The 13,305-nt window shown below is 51.5% G+C and overlaps 1 protein-coding gene across 15 annotated transcripts in view; it reads right to left on the bottom strand.

Moving 5' to 3' along the window:
• Window positions 1-13,305, bottom strand: part of ppfia2 (PTPRF interacting protein alpha 2) — a 52,930-nt gene that overhangs the window by 21,633 nt on the left and 17,992 nt on the right. Inside the window, exon 1 of one of the 15 annotated variants that reach the window (XM_057022218.1) lies at window positions 9,620-10,130. The exons of 12 other annotated variants lie outside the window; for them this stretch is intronic. In XM_057022218.1, the coding sequence (XP_056878198.1) occupies window positions 9,620-9,703 (84 nt within the window). In that variant the 5' untranslated portion in view covers window positions 9,704-10,130. Of the gene's footprint in view, window positions 1-9,619; window positions 10,131-13,305 lie in introns of those variants that run through there. 2 more of the 15 variants (XM_057022221.1, XM_057022224.1) reach the window with 2 other exon arrangements.

Here is a 13,305-nt window from a genome sequence, read left to right on the forward strand (position 1 = left end):
GAATATTAATAGAAGCCCGCAGACACAAATGTGTGTGTTCAGCACCCAAAGCAACAGAAATGCGAGGTCGTCTGTTCTCCCCTGACCTCCGACATTAGCTCCTCCAGAATGAAGGCTGACCTCTGCTCCCAGGAGACCTCCGATGACCCCAGCCTCCCCTTTGATCATCACAGACCACGCAGAGAACAAAGTTAGAAGACACGCCCCCAAAGATGAGGGTCATTTCTGTTTAAAACTGTCTGATGGTGGGTTTTACTTTCCCATAAGCTCCAGTCTGGCCAACACCATCATAAAGTTGTTGTCTCCTCCTCTCATCTGAGCAGTCTTATCGCTCTTCTCCAGCGCTCGCTCCTGCGTGGACGGTCGCAGATCCGACCCTTCCTAAACGAATCATTCCCACCAGGATGAAACCAAAGACGCGGTGAGGCGGAGGTTCCCTCCTGTATCATCCCGGCTATCTGGCAGCAACAGTGGCAGATTTGAAAGGTCACACTTCTCTGGATTATCTGTTTTCGCGGCTGTTTTGTTATGACAATTTGTCAGAATAAGACGAGGCCTGTCGGGGGGGAAGGGGGCGGCAACCGAGCCTGTTGCTGATACGCGTTAGCCCATTAGCTGCTCTCCGCAGGTGAAGACTGAAAGTCAAACGGCCTCCGGCGCTGTTCGGATCGAATTAACGTCGAGGTTCCGGTGCTGTGGATCTCTGGCATTTTAAGAAAGGTCTAAAGCACAGAGGAGACCACCCGAGTCAGGACGCAGCACGCTGATCCAGACCTGCGATAGCGAGCAGCAGCCTTTCATAGCAGTCGGGGACGATTCCACGAGGCGTTCGTGTGCACAGAATTAAAACTGCACAAACCAAAAGTGAGGAAAGGTGCGATTCACGTGCACCTTTGAGGGTTCGGAGGTTGTTCAAAGGAGAATTTGATGGCTTCACCGCAGAAAAGGAGTAAATCACCGGGACGACAGGCCAGAATTATTGCAGCCATCCATCCAAATGGGCGGATAAATCACTTGCATCCGACTCCCTCTGCAGTATACACGGCATTTCTAACCCTCGGGGGTATATTTCTGAGGCGTATGAGGCGTGCACGCTGCTGTGCACAGGCCCCCATTGTGATAGAACACCAGAACGCAGCGAGCAGCTTGCATTACAGCATCTTCTCCCTGGATGTTAACAAGTGCCGAGGCTCCCTGGTGGCACCTTAATGTGCCGACGGGGTCACGTCAAGGGTAAAGCGGGACTGATCTGCAGCTGGACGCGCTGTCGAGGGGGAAAAGAGACGCTGGAAGACGCTCAATAATGCATCGAGACGGGATCTACAGGGCTCAACACTCAGAAACATGGCAGCCGAGCTCCAAAGTTAGCACACTGTAGCATGAATGAAAGGTCAGAATGGAAAACAGAGTATTCCAATTCTGACGGAGACCTGCTGGAATTCCGTTGAAGATCAGGATCCACATCGAGAGGAAAATCTCTCAGCACTGCCGAGAGGACTGAAGACACAATGTTAGCAAACGGCAGGAAACGATCAGTGCAGGAAAACCTGCTGACTTTAGGGTGCAGGTGTGAAATGTTAATACAAGCGCCCGCAGAGAGGCTTAGCATTAGCATGCTAATCTCTACTAGTTCCATTACATAGGAATAAATATAAACACTGAGGCAGGTCCCCCTCCGTGGTGGGTGAGACCATCGTCAACACACCGGCTCCAGCTGTGACTCTTCAATCCCTGATGTTGATCATGTTGATGTTCATCTGCGGGAGTGTGTGCTAATCAGCTGGGGGTGGGGGGGGGATCTGCTTCACGCTTGGCTCCGGACCAACAGGGAAATCCCGGCCGACAAATGCTGCTATTTATATCCCTCCCCAGTTCTGTTCGCTGCCCCTGTCATTAATGCGGAAGGATGAAAGTCCTTCATTAAAACGCTGTTCTCAGTCGTGTTCTGGTTCTGATACGAGTCGTCAACATGGCCGCCTGCTCGCGCTGGACGTTAGGGCGCGTGAATCTTTAAATCGAGGGGCTGTGGCTCGAGGAGCATCTTCCCATCCTCGTACAGTGTGCCAGCGCACGTCACCTAGGAAACCAGCATGCTTCTTCCGAGCATTGTTACCATAGTAAAGCGCGTGACCTCTCCCCTCTGAGGGGCTGCAGGAAGCAAAAAAACAGTGCAAGTCCGCACATTCCGGCAGAAAGAAAGGCAACATGCAAATGCTCTGCAAGGAAACTGCAATTTTTAAACCAGCAAAGACGCAGAAAAGACACGGAAATGGCAACCGCAGAGCTAACGCCGTAGCATCCACCTCATACACCCTGTGTTCCATCTGTGTTAGCTTACATTAGCAAGAGAAAAACACACCTTTTTTGATTAATTGTACGATATAAACACATCATGGATGGAATCTGATCAAAATGCTGTGCTAAACTGGATGAAACCAAGCCTGAGGGTGACCGACACCTACTGCTTGTCTTACTGATATTTAACACATATCATTACATGTTTGTTTCCTTGGTAACGGGTTTTTTTTTTCCTTCGGCCGCCCACGTAGGGAGCTGCAATCCCCGCTAGCGAAAACTAGCAAACAATCGGCGATCCGCAAAGTCTTTCAGTCGAAGCACAAACTGTAAGAAAATGAATTAACTACTGACAAACGATGGCAGGATTCGCCTAAATTAGCATCTGCGGGTTAACGCGTGCCAGCCAGACGATGAGCAGAATGTTTCATGTCAAAATTATCAAAGAGGAAAACGTGTTTCAGCTCTAAAAGCGGCCATGTTGGACTCTTTACAGAGCTGCTGGGAGGTAATGAGAATCTGTATTTAGAATCATGAGTAAATGTTTCCCCTGATGGTTCCAAAACTCAGCGTTTGTTGTCTTATTTATAGGAATAAAGCCACAGATGAAGCTATTCCAGGATCTGGCAGCCTTCTCACCTCAATTCACCAAATTATGAAGAGATTTTGTGAAACAGTGGCGCAAATTTGCTTTGCAGCGTGAAGGAGGATGCAGTAGCCTGTTGTCTGAGGGGACGCGAACGCACCGTTGCATTTTGGGGGCAACGCTTAAAAACAGCCACGGTGTCAGTCAAGCCGGGGAAGGATCAGCAGTCCTCCTTTACTGTAATGCCCACGCCAGCAGACTGCCCCGAGATAATAGAGAGACCGAATCAATGTTGTGTTAAACACAACAGAATCTATAAAAGGGGGCGTGTTGGAGAGGGTGCAGCTCTAGTTCAAACGCCAATGTTACCTTGGCGACTGCTCCTCACCTCCGATTGGGACGTCAGCCGGCAGCGGCGGGAACGACCCGCTCTGGCCCGCAATCAATTTGCAGCCACTGCCGCGCCTGTACGAGTTCGGTGACCTCGTTCAGACTGTGGCGGTGTGCTAATTAACGGTCAGGGCAACAACAATCTGATTACACATCGACTGGAATATGAACCCCACGTCCTCCCGCACGCTAGTCCCATAATCCTGCTCCACAGCGCCCCCTAGAGCCACACTCTGTGGTAGGGCTGGGTGGTAGGTGGGATGGCGACATTTGATACAGATAATTAAGAACACTATGAATACAAAAGTATAGTGCGACAAAAACTGATGGGACGCAAAGTAACTGGTGATCTTCTCCTCCCGACTAACATGGTTTTATAGTAATTAGTAAGACCGGTAGGGTGCTATTGGCTTATAAACCAGTATACGACCCAACCCCGCTATAACGAGAGATCCGTCTACACATGAGCTAAAAATAAACCTCATCGGCCAGCTGATGGACGCCGGGTCATTACAGCGCGATTACACGGAGGTTAAAGCACAGGAGCCGACGTCAGAGGGACTAAAAGCAGAATGAGTGATGGGAGATGAAGAAATGTCATTTCCTGTCCAGTAGATAGCATCACAGAGAGCAGACAGGAAGTGGGTCTGACTGAGGAACCCGTGAGGAAATGAACAAAAAGCCGAGGCGCTCCTCTCTGGGGGGTCACGAGAGAGCCTGACACACATCCAAAGACGTCTATATAGAACATGGAAGGGTCCTCCTGGGAGGACTGGTCCAGATTAATTAGGACTGTGTGGGATTACAGGCTAGGCTAGGCTAGGCTGGGCTGCTGATGACAATATAAAGGCTACAAAACCGAAAACAGGAAGATGAAAATATGGATAAACCTGAACAAAAGACTGATTTTTTTAATTTTAACAATTATGGGTACTCCAAGAACACTGAAAAAGTCCATTACTCTGGGACGTTTTAACCTTAAACCTTTGATTGATAACCAAGTCAGCTGGAACCGGCCTAATGGCTTTGATCTTTTGCGTTTAAAGAAAATCATCAAAGCAAATCTGAGCATTCAACAGAAACAAGCTCCTCGGAAAATACGACCGATTAATAATCAGGTGAATCGATTCCTAGGTCTGGAAAACAACACGCTTTGATATAACAGCAACCTTTCTCAGCTTCCCTCGACAGCGGAATGATTCAGTCTCACACTCGGATTAATACGATAAAATCGATTCAATCCAGCTGAAGGTTTTAATGAAGATTAACAGAGAGCGAAATGACAACGGCGCCGGACCGAAGCGCTCCGCCAAGGACCTGGAGAGGGCCCGGGGGTCTGTGACAGGACGCGCATCGCGCAACGCTAACATCGACGCCGCTGCAATAAGGTGTGAAAGCGCTGCGAGAGGTGGGCGTGGCCTAACTGCAGGATGACCTGTATGTTCTGACCCAGAGAGGTGGCCGCGGAGAACGCCAGACTGAAAATAGCCCAGTGTTTTCACCCTAGCTGGAGGAGTTAGCATCTAATTTAGTGGAAATCAGCGTGACATTCTTCCCAGGGAGGAGAAATATCCAACCTGGCTTATCCGAGGAACGAGGTGGCAGACTTTGGCAACTGGAGCGGGCCATGTTGGTCACAACCCACATAATCCTGCCCCCTTCTGGGAAACCTTCAAGACCTTCCCTGTTCGGGAGACGGCGGAATATTCTGTTTTTAATCTGTTTTTGTTTTGCTGGCGGTCGGCAATTTAAGTGCAAATCGAATCCGAACATGAGCCTTAGCATTAAACGCATGCTAGGCCGAAGCTAAGCTATTTTGCAGGCGTGCGAGCCCAGCTGGATTTGTAAATAATGAAGCCTGTTGCAGTCAAATCCCAGCTGTAATCATTAATGGCCTCTGGATCCACTCCTGTGCTGGAGGAAATCTGCTAGCTAGCGTGCGCTGTAGCCACCACGTGCAGTGCCGTCATTAGCAAGAATGTGTGGGAGCTGATTCAGAGCAAACCGAACAAGTTTGGCAGTCCAGTCTCCCATTTTCCCTCCCTTTCCAGACACCACTCGGTGTGACAAAGTCAATCCTCCAGCCTGAGCCGAGCGCGGTCTCCACGGCAACGGAGGGTGGATGCCGAGACCTTTGCGGGGCAGCCGGGCGGCTTGTCGCAGTGATGAGTGTGTAGCAGGTGCCGCTCCCTTCCAGTGAGGGATGAGAGGGCCTGCAGGGCCTAACGGGGGGACTGGTCAGAGCTCCGTCACGCCGGGTTAACTGTCAGCTCGCATTAGCACAGGCCGGGGACGCTAATGACAGTCGAGATGGCTACAGAGGCAGATGGTACCGAAGGTCAGGTTTGGACTTAAATCTGGGCTAATTTTAGCCGCAATATCGATGGTATATTTCAGAAAAGTGCTTCAATTCCCCAGACGTCACCTCGGGAGCAACAGTCAGGAGTGATTTAGGCTGGAGCTCTCAGGCTAAAGGGAGGACTCGCGTGGCCCTTGGGCTGCGGCTAACAACACTTAAACATGGCTCCGCAGCAGTTTTAACTCGCTGGAATTAAGTCGACGGCCGATTGTTTCACAGCCCCGATTTTAGATTAACAGCCCGTTTCATTAGAGAGGAGCCACCAAACAAAAGGGGAAAAAATGAGTTTGTCCTTCAACGTGATTGGATGTTAATTTCCAGGCCCTGAAGATCTCCCAGGTGCCCCGTCCACCCGTCCTCTGCCAGCTGTCACACTGGACACTTTCATTACTGAACCTAAATGGACCGACGCGCCCGGGGCACCTGAGGGGGCTCTTGCCACAAATTGCTTTGTGTTGGATTTTCCGTTTTCTGCTCAGGATGCTCCCGCGGAGGTCTTGGTTGTTCTCTGCCGGCTCCCTGGGCAGGCAGAAACCAGCCCTTTGCGTAGGGGTGGTTGTGGCTCAGAAAGGAGGGAGGGGGGATCTCTGTGATCTCGTTGATCCCCGTGAGCCTGCAGAGAGACTTATTGATTTTTAGGGGGTTTGATTCAGCAGCTGAGAGGAGGAGGACCTCAGATTTAACCATCTAGACCTGCATGACGTGCGACAACGACCCCCTCGGACCCGCGTTGTTAACCCGTTTCCTCATGTCGGACGCAGAGGAAAAAAGTCATCCAACATAAACTTCATTGCTGACGCTTGGGGTCAGAGGTCAAAGCGCGCCGGCTCCTGCAGCACTGAAGGGATGCCTGTCGGGGTTTTATGGCGGGTTCTGGATCAGCGACCTGCCGTAGTGCAGGGGGGGAGGGTTTTACTGCCGCTGCATTATTCAGAGCGCACGGTATCGCCATGTGCGCAGTGGCGGGGGGAAGCAGAATGTTGCTAACAGACAGTGGGGGTGAGGGAACGTCTCACGCTGAGGCTGGCACGAACAAATTACACCGATAGGTGTTGGGAAACACACGGGCAGCGTCCCGGCCTTTAATGAAGCTGGTGCTGCACAAAGACTACGGCGGCTAGCCTTCCGCGCCTCGATATTTTAAACATGAATTTATGGATTTTTATCATTCATGAAGATTAGCATTAGCATAATCCACCTTGTCTCTGCTTTTCACGGAGGAAAAAGACCGTCCAGGCTTCTGAGCAACAAGTCTGGGATCCCTGCTGACCTTCGCTGTCACACACACACACACACACACACACACACACACACGCGCACGCACGCTCTGACGACGCATACGTGCACAGGGGCGTCTTGCTTTCGAATGCTCACTCATCCTTTTAATCGGTGCGGAATCCGTCAAAGTGGGTCAAACTGTGCTCCCCCATCTGCCCGGGCCAGATTTTAAATGTACAAGCGCTTGATTAAAAAAAAAAGAAAAAAAAAGAAGAACAAGAAAATAGGACAACGCAGCACTCAGGAAACCACACAACAGCAGCCCAGTGTGTGTCCGAGTGTGTGTCCCAGTGTGTGTCCCAGTGTGTGTCCTGGGCATGTGTGTGATGTCACTGTGACAGAGAAAAGTGCTTCCAACTCTGATCTGCCATTTAAGAAACAAGTCGCCTTAGTTGCCCAGGCAACAGTTGCCTTATCTGTCCAGGCGAAACCCTTCGTGCCCCTGCGACACGTGTGGGGGTCGTCCAGGGGGCGGAGCCCCGCTGCCGGCCTGGTGCCCCCACGCAAACGTGAGGATTTCCAAGTGAAAAGCTGGCGGAGGGAGGAAAAACCCAGCAACACGGACGGGCAATAGTTGCGTTTACCCACTGGTAAATTGCCAGGCCGAAGGAACATTTCCCAGGGAGCACAAACGCAGCACGGACCCCATCTGCTTTAACGGCTCTCTGAAGAGAGAAAGAGCTTCAGGGACGTTTCCTGCTGCCGTAACGGCGCCGCTGCTGCGGCCTCTCTTGAACTCCACATGTCCGAGCGGCGCGTTCACCCGGGAAACTTGCATCACATCAAAGGGGGCGTTCGCCAGCACCCCGCTAACACGGCCCGGTGGGTTTACGACGCTGCCGGCAACAACATTCTCCACAAATGACACCGAATGTCACACAGCCGTTGCATCAACAGTCTCATTCTTCAGTATGAAAACACTAAAACAAGCCTTTCTGCCACTAAAATGCTGAATTTAAATCCGTTTTTTTTTTCTGTGATGGCTCATCATCAGTCGGTTTTATAAAAATTCAGCCAAACTAAGGCCCCTGGAAACAGCTACAGCCCCAGGGACACAACGCCCCGAGCCTCCGCACCTCCCGGCCATCTAAGATTTAGTGGATGGTTGAAAGAAGACAAGAAAGAGGAATGGAGAGTGAAACATTATATGATATGAGTAAAAGCTTAGCTCCAAGGAGCTGCTCATCATTAGCTTTTTGCTTGTGTTGCAGAGGGTTAGTGAAGGTTACAGTTTGCCATTGTTCAGCTAAAAGCCCAGAGTTTATCGTGGACACGCAGCGCTGAAGATCCTCCAGACTGGTCGCAACAGTAGCTACTTCGCACCAGCGCTTTAAGAAACCAAACACAACTCCGGGTTCATTAAAACCTGCTGAGGAAGCACCGTCTGGAGGCGCAACACTAGTTTTTACTGTTCCTACATCAATTTTATGGCACAAAACTGCAGGTTAGCAAACACAGAGAGGCTAATTTAGCCCCCTTGTGTCCATGAATCTTCTTAATGTGCCACCCCAGTGGCCTTAAAGGTCATTAAAGAGATACGGGTCGACCCTGTGAGGCTGTGGACCGGTGCCAGTACACCAGACACCACAACTGGCCCAGCGAACGACTCCGTCCCCCGGCTGATGGCGCCCAGCCCACAAAAAGGCGCCCGCGTTGCAATTTCATTCACTTCTCCTCAGTGTATAAATGCAAAGGCGTAATCAGACTTAATGAGTATCATCAGGACCTGGTAAACAGGCTGAAAGGAGGCGTTTGGACCTAAACAAGACGGCTGGACCCGGGAGGCTGCAGGAAAGTGGCAGCGCTCTGAAATCCCCTTGGTGGGGATTTCCTGCCACTGGAATTCGTGAAGTCAGACTGCTTTGATTTGCAGATATCACAAGAGCTTCTCCAACAGGTACCAGCCCCTCAGGGCGGCCGCCCCTAAAGAGCCTCGATGAGAAGCCGGCGCAGAGGCGGCGGGGGGGGGGACGGGTAATTCACTAGAAATCTCTGGGCCTGAGCGTGACGTCGCAGAACGTGATTACGAGAGGGCGCGGAGAGGATCCGGTCAGGGATCTCAGCGCTAGACGCCGGAGCCATCCTGCACGCGTGGAACCACCACCTGGCTGCCAAAAACCTGGGTGAGTTTACATCCGCAGACCTAAAAAAAGCCTCAGTCGCAGCAACGTTTCCTTCCCTCCGACCACAGACAGAACAGGAATCATGTGGAAGAAGCTGGATCGATACCCCCCCAACACACACACACACACACACACACACACACACACACACACACACACACACACACACACACACACACACACACACACACCAAGGACAGCAGAACTGGAGCAGGAGTCAAACCCAGAGCCACAGGCTGGGCGCTCCATGAATAATACATCATTATTTTACAGTGGCTGGATCCTGATGAACTCGGAGTTCTACTCTCTCACAACTCCAGATGATTTATTCAACGAGCTGAAGAGAGAAACTGATGGGGTAGTTTTCTGTTGTCAGCTGGTGTAAAAGAAGGGGGAAAAAACAACAAGCCCCCCACCCAGCAGGCGTTAAAGATGCACATTTTCCAATAGAGGACACAAAATAACATCCAGCCTGCACGCGCAACCGCTAATAGAAGAGACGTGCAAGAGCAGAAGCCCTGAAGCGACACGGGTAAGGGGCCAGGAGGAGGAGGAGGAGGAGCAGGTGGAGGATGAAGAGCAACTTGCCTGGAAGGTGTAAAACCTGGTCCCGTTCGGCGGGTGCACCTTGGGGGAGTTGGTCCCCGCGCTCATGTCGGAGAAAATCATCATTCCTCGGTTGGGAAAACAATCCAGAGCTGGCGCCTTCCGTTCAGCGTGCACACCGAGGCGAGCACGCGGATCAGCCCCCGATCCGCCGCCTCGCCCCCGGCATCAGCGGGCGCGCAGCTCCGGTTAATATCAGCGACGCCCCGGAGCGGAAATTTTTGAAAGAAAAAGTAGGGGACGGGCACGCAACTCTCCGCACCTCCTTATTTGCGTGCGGGCGGTTGCTGCGCGCGTCGTTCGGTGCCTGCGGAGGGAAATCCGCGGAGAGACGGCGGCTCCATGGCGTCCGGGCGGCCGCGCAGCGCAGCTCTGCCTCCGTGCGTGCGCGGATTATCGCCTCCCTCCCCGGGATCCGCCAATAGACAGGCGGAGCATCCGGCAGCGACGCGCGGGAGCCTCCGTGATCACGCACTGGGATACGGCCGCGCCGATTCTGGAACCCCGCAGGTAGACACGCCCCCTCGGGAACGAGCTGACTTTAGTTCCGCTCAGGTGAGTCCGCCCTTCATTAAAAGGGCTAATCCAGTGGGCGGGGTCTGCAGTTCTGGGCTTCTCTGATTGGTCCGAACTGGCCGACGTTCACCGAACCCACAGAATATGAGACAATTAATCACTACTTTTTAATTAATTAAAGAAGAGAAGGCCTGCACACACTGACGACTGAAGAGGACGCAAATTGCACAAATGCTAATTAAATCTAAGCTACAAGAGGCCAAGAACCCAGGGAAAGGTCCACTTGCCCCTCCATCAGGACTGATTTTGACGGGAACTCCCTGGCTGCTCGCCTGCATCCATTTAGCGACCTAATCTGACCAACAATGATGTGATTAACCATAAATCAGCGGGCGCCATGGCGGGGATACGGTCATGTGTCCAGATTAAAAATGTCGACCGTTTTGCTCGACAGATCGACCTACATTCACCTCCCGTGTAAATCCCGTTGGAGCCATTTATATCCCGGTGAACTCCCAAAGGCCGCGTCCGATTCCGCGTATTTAAGTCACATTTGTGTAAAAGCGGAGCTCTGGTTCGGCTTCACGCTACTTTGGATCAAATGAGACGCACGCCCAGGGATTATTAAAAGGGGGGAAGAAACGACGAGCACTAATCTCGCGTGTGTCGCTCGCGTAAAGTGACCGCCGTGCTCTGACGTCACCGTACAGATGTGCGCGGGTTTAGCTCCGCTCGTTTCCTATTGGCTGTGGACCCTCAATCCCTCTCTCAGGACTCTTTGTCTTAACGTGGTCGTTTCCTGAAGTGTCGCGGCCCAGGGGGGTTTGGGATTCATCAAGGTTGGATTACGGTGTGATTTAAACCGACTTTTTGATATTTGGCATCGATATCGCGTCGAAATGCTCATTCGTGGCTGTTTCCGCCTGTCCAAACACCTGAGAGGGCGGGTCGGCGTGCACGTCTCGCTCCCCAGAGGGAACAGAAAACACTCACATACGCCGGGTTTCATCGATCAAATGGCTCAAACAGATTGATTTTTGGTTTGAAAGCCCATGTCTGACCTGGCTGGCTTCAAACCTTTGACTCGTCTGTCAGGTGGTGAAATAAGGCAAGCTAATTAGCAGTTAGCGAAGGTGTGACACCGCTTTAAGGAAGCATTTTAACCTAAAGCTGGAATCCAGCGGCACGCAACTCTGATCGATGGCCTTTTAGAACACCAGGGCCACGCTAACACAATGGCGTGCGTAAATAATAGCTTAACTCACACCGCCGCATCTATGCGCGCTAACCGAGCTGCTAGCTGCCAGCATGTTTGTTTTAACTGCAAATGAGTTCCAAGCAAGGGAAGAAAAACAACCTTTCTGCATAAGTAATGAGCGTGGCCACTGAATACGTCTAGCGAGATGCTGTGAGGTTAGGTTGTTTACAGTAGTTGGAAAATGCAAATCGCACAGCGGCAGCACATCACAAGTTGTTAGCATCTTTACGTAAGTGGGAAAAAAAAGTGAAACTCGGCACGAAATGCTCGCTCAAGACTGACAAATGAGGCAACAGGATGTTGAAAATTCATTGTGCATCTACTGCGTAAATGTGCAGCCTAACTAGCGCTGTGATGCTATACATGTGCACCCAGGCTAGGTTTAAAAGCCTGCTAAAACTCTGATCGGCCAGAATGCCCTTAAAAACTTTGAGGGGAAACATTGCTATCATGCTAGTAGCTAAAACTGTTTAAAAAGCGGCTACATTTACAGCTGGAATCAGCAACATCTCGCTGCATGTAAAGCGATACGTGTGATCCATGAGAACAGATCAAAGGGAACCATGGCGATGACAGGCTATTGTGACGTAACCCCCTTGCTGCTGTCACTTCCAGTTTATTACATGTTTCTGTAAATAGACCCTTCCAGAGGGGAATATTTGATATGCAGCGCGCGCGAATCGCTGAGGGAACACAGCACCGGGGAGACGGTGGCGTCATTAGCGTAAACGCCGCTGTCAGCCGGCCCGATTCAGCGCGTCGAGCAGCGAGCGTTAACGAGCCGACTGGAGACGCGGCCCTTTAGGGCGCCGGCGCCGAGCGGGAGCTTCCTCAGGAAACCGCTAAAGAGCACAACCGTCAGGCGGAGTGGAAGCTCGCCACGAGGGAGGCGTTCAGATTCCACCGCCGAGTTTCCCTCACGTGCTCATGTCGAATCAACCGTCTGGCGGGTCGGCGTGCCCGTCTGGAAAGGTCACAGGTTCCCTGTGAGGGGGGGGGGGTGATCAGGCGGGGGCCGCGGGTTCAGCCCCGTCACTGGCGACACATTCGAGAGCGTCCAGAACTCGGAATAACTCGATACGCGGGGGAGTTTTCCAACTCGCTGGGAGTTGGCGTGCGGGTGCAGATTCACCCTGTGGCGTTGGTGTTCGTGGTCCCGCAACAGTGCGAAGAGGAAAATTACCATTTTCTTAAGAGAAGATGAAAATTCTGAAGGGGACGTCCACAGAGAGCAGCAACACAAACGTGCCGTAAATGAGAAGAAGAAGAAGGTTCGGCGGGAATGCTTCGTCTTCCTTCAGGCCTGGAGGAGGCGGAGGTGGTGGAGGCGTTTGCATTTACACCGCGTAGGTTTAAGAGGAGCCGATCTGATGACCTCCTACATCAGAGGCAACAGGTGGCTCATTTAGCATCTGCATTTGACCACAAATGCATAAAAATGAGGATTTAAGAAGCAGGATCTAAAGCCGAGGCCGATGTCCGCCGCTTTTGGCTGATCTCTTCCATCTTCAGTGACGTGGAGAAGCAGGAAGTTGTTTTAGTTCCATCACCGAGACCTTGAAGGCACCTCGGACTTCCTGCTTTTGATTCCGTCTCCCTGGGAAGTTGGTCTCGCCTCGTCTGTTCCGTGTCTGATCCCACATCAAAGCAAAGAAGAAAGGAAACTTTAGAGGAGAGAGCAATTCCCGCTCTCCTCGGCTTGGAATGGCTCAAAGTCTTTATGGGTCTTTATGGTTCCTGATGGAGGAAACAAGAGTTGGTCCTGTCACACTTTCCTCACACTCCATCCATCTTATTTTACAAAATAAACACCCTCATTTCAGAAGGTTTTTGGTTCACAACCCCTCAAAATTATAGAAGACAAATTGGTTTTTTGAAAAAACTGATTTTTAAA

This window comes from Takifugu flavidus, chromosome 22 (assembly GCF_003711565.1).
Source record: "Takifugu flavidus isolate HTHZ2018 chromosome 22, ASM371156v2, whole genome shotgun sequence".
In the NCBI taxonomy this organism is placed as follows: Eukaryota; Metazoa; Chordata; class Actinopteri; order Tetraodontiformes; family Tetraodontidae; genus Takifugu; species Takifugu flavidus.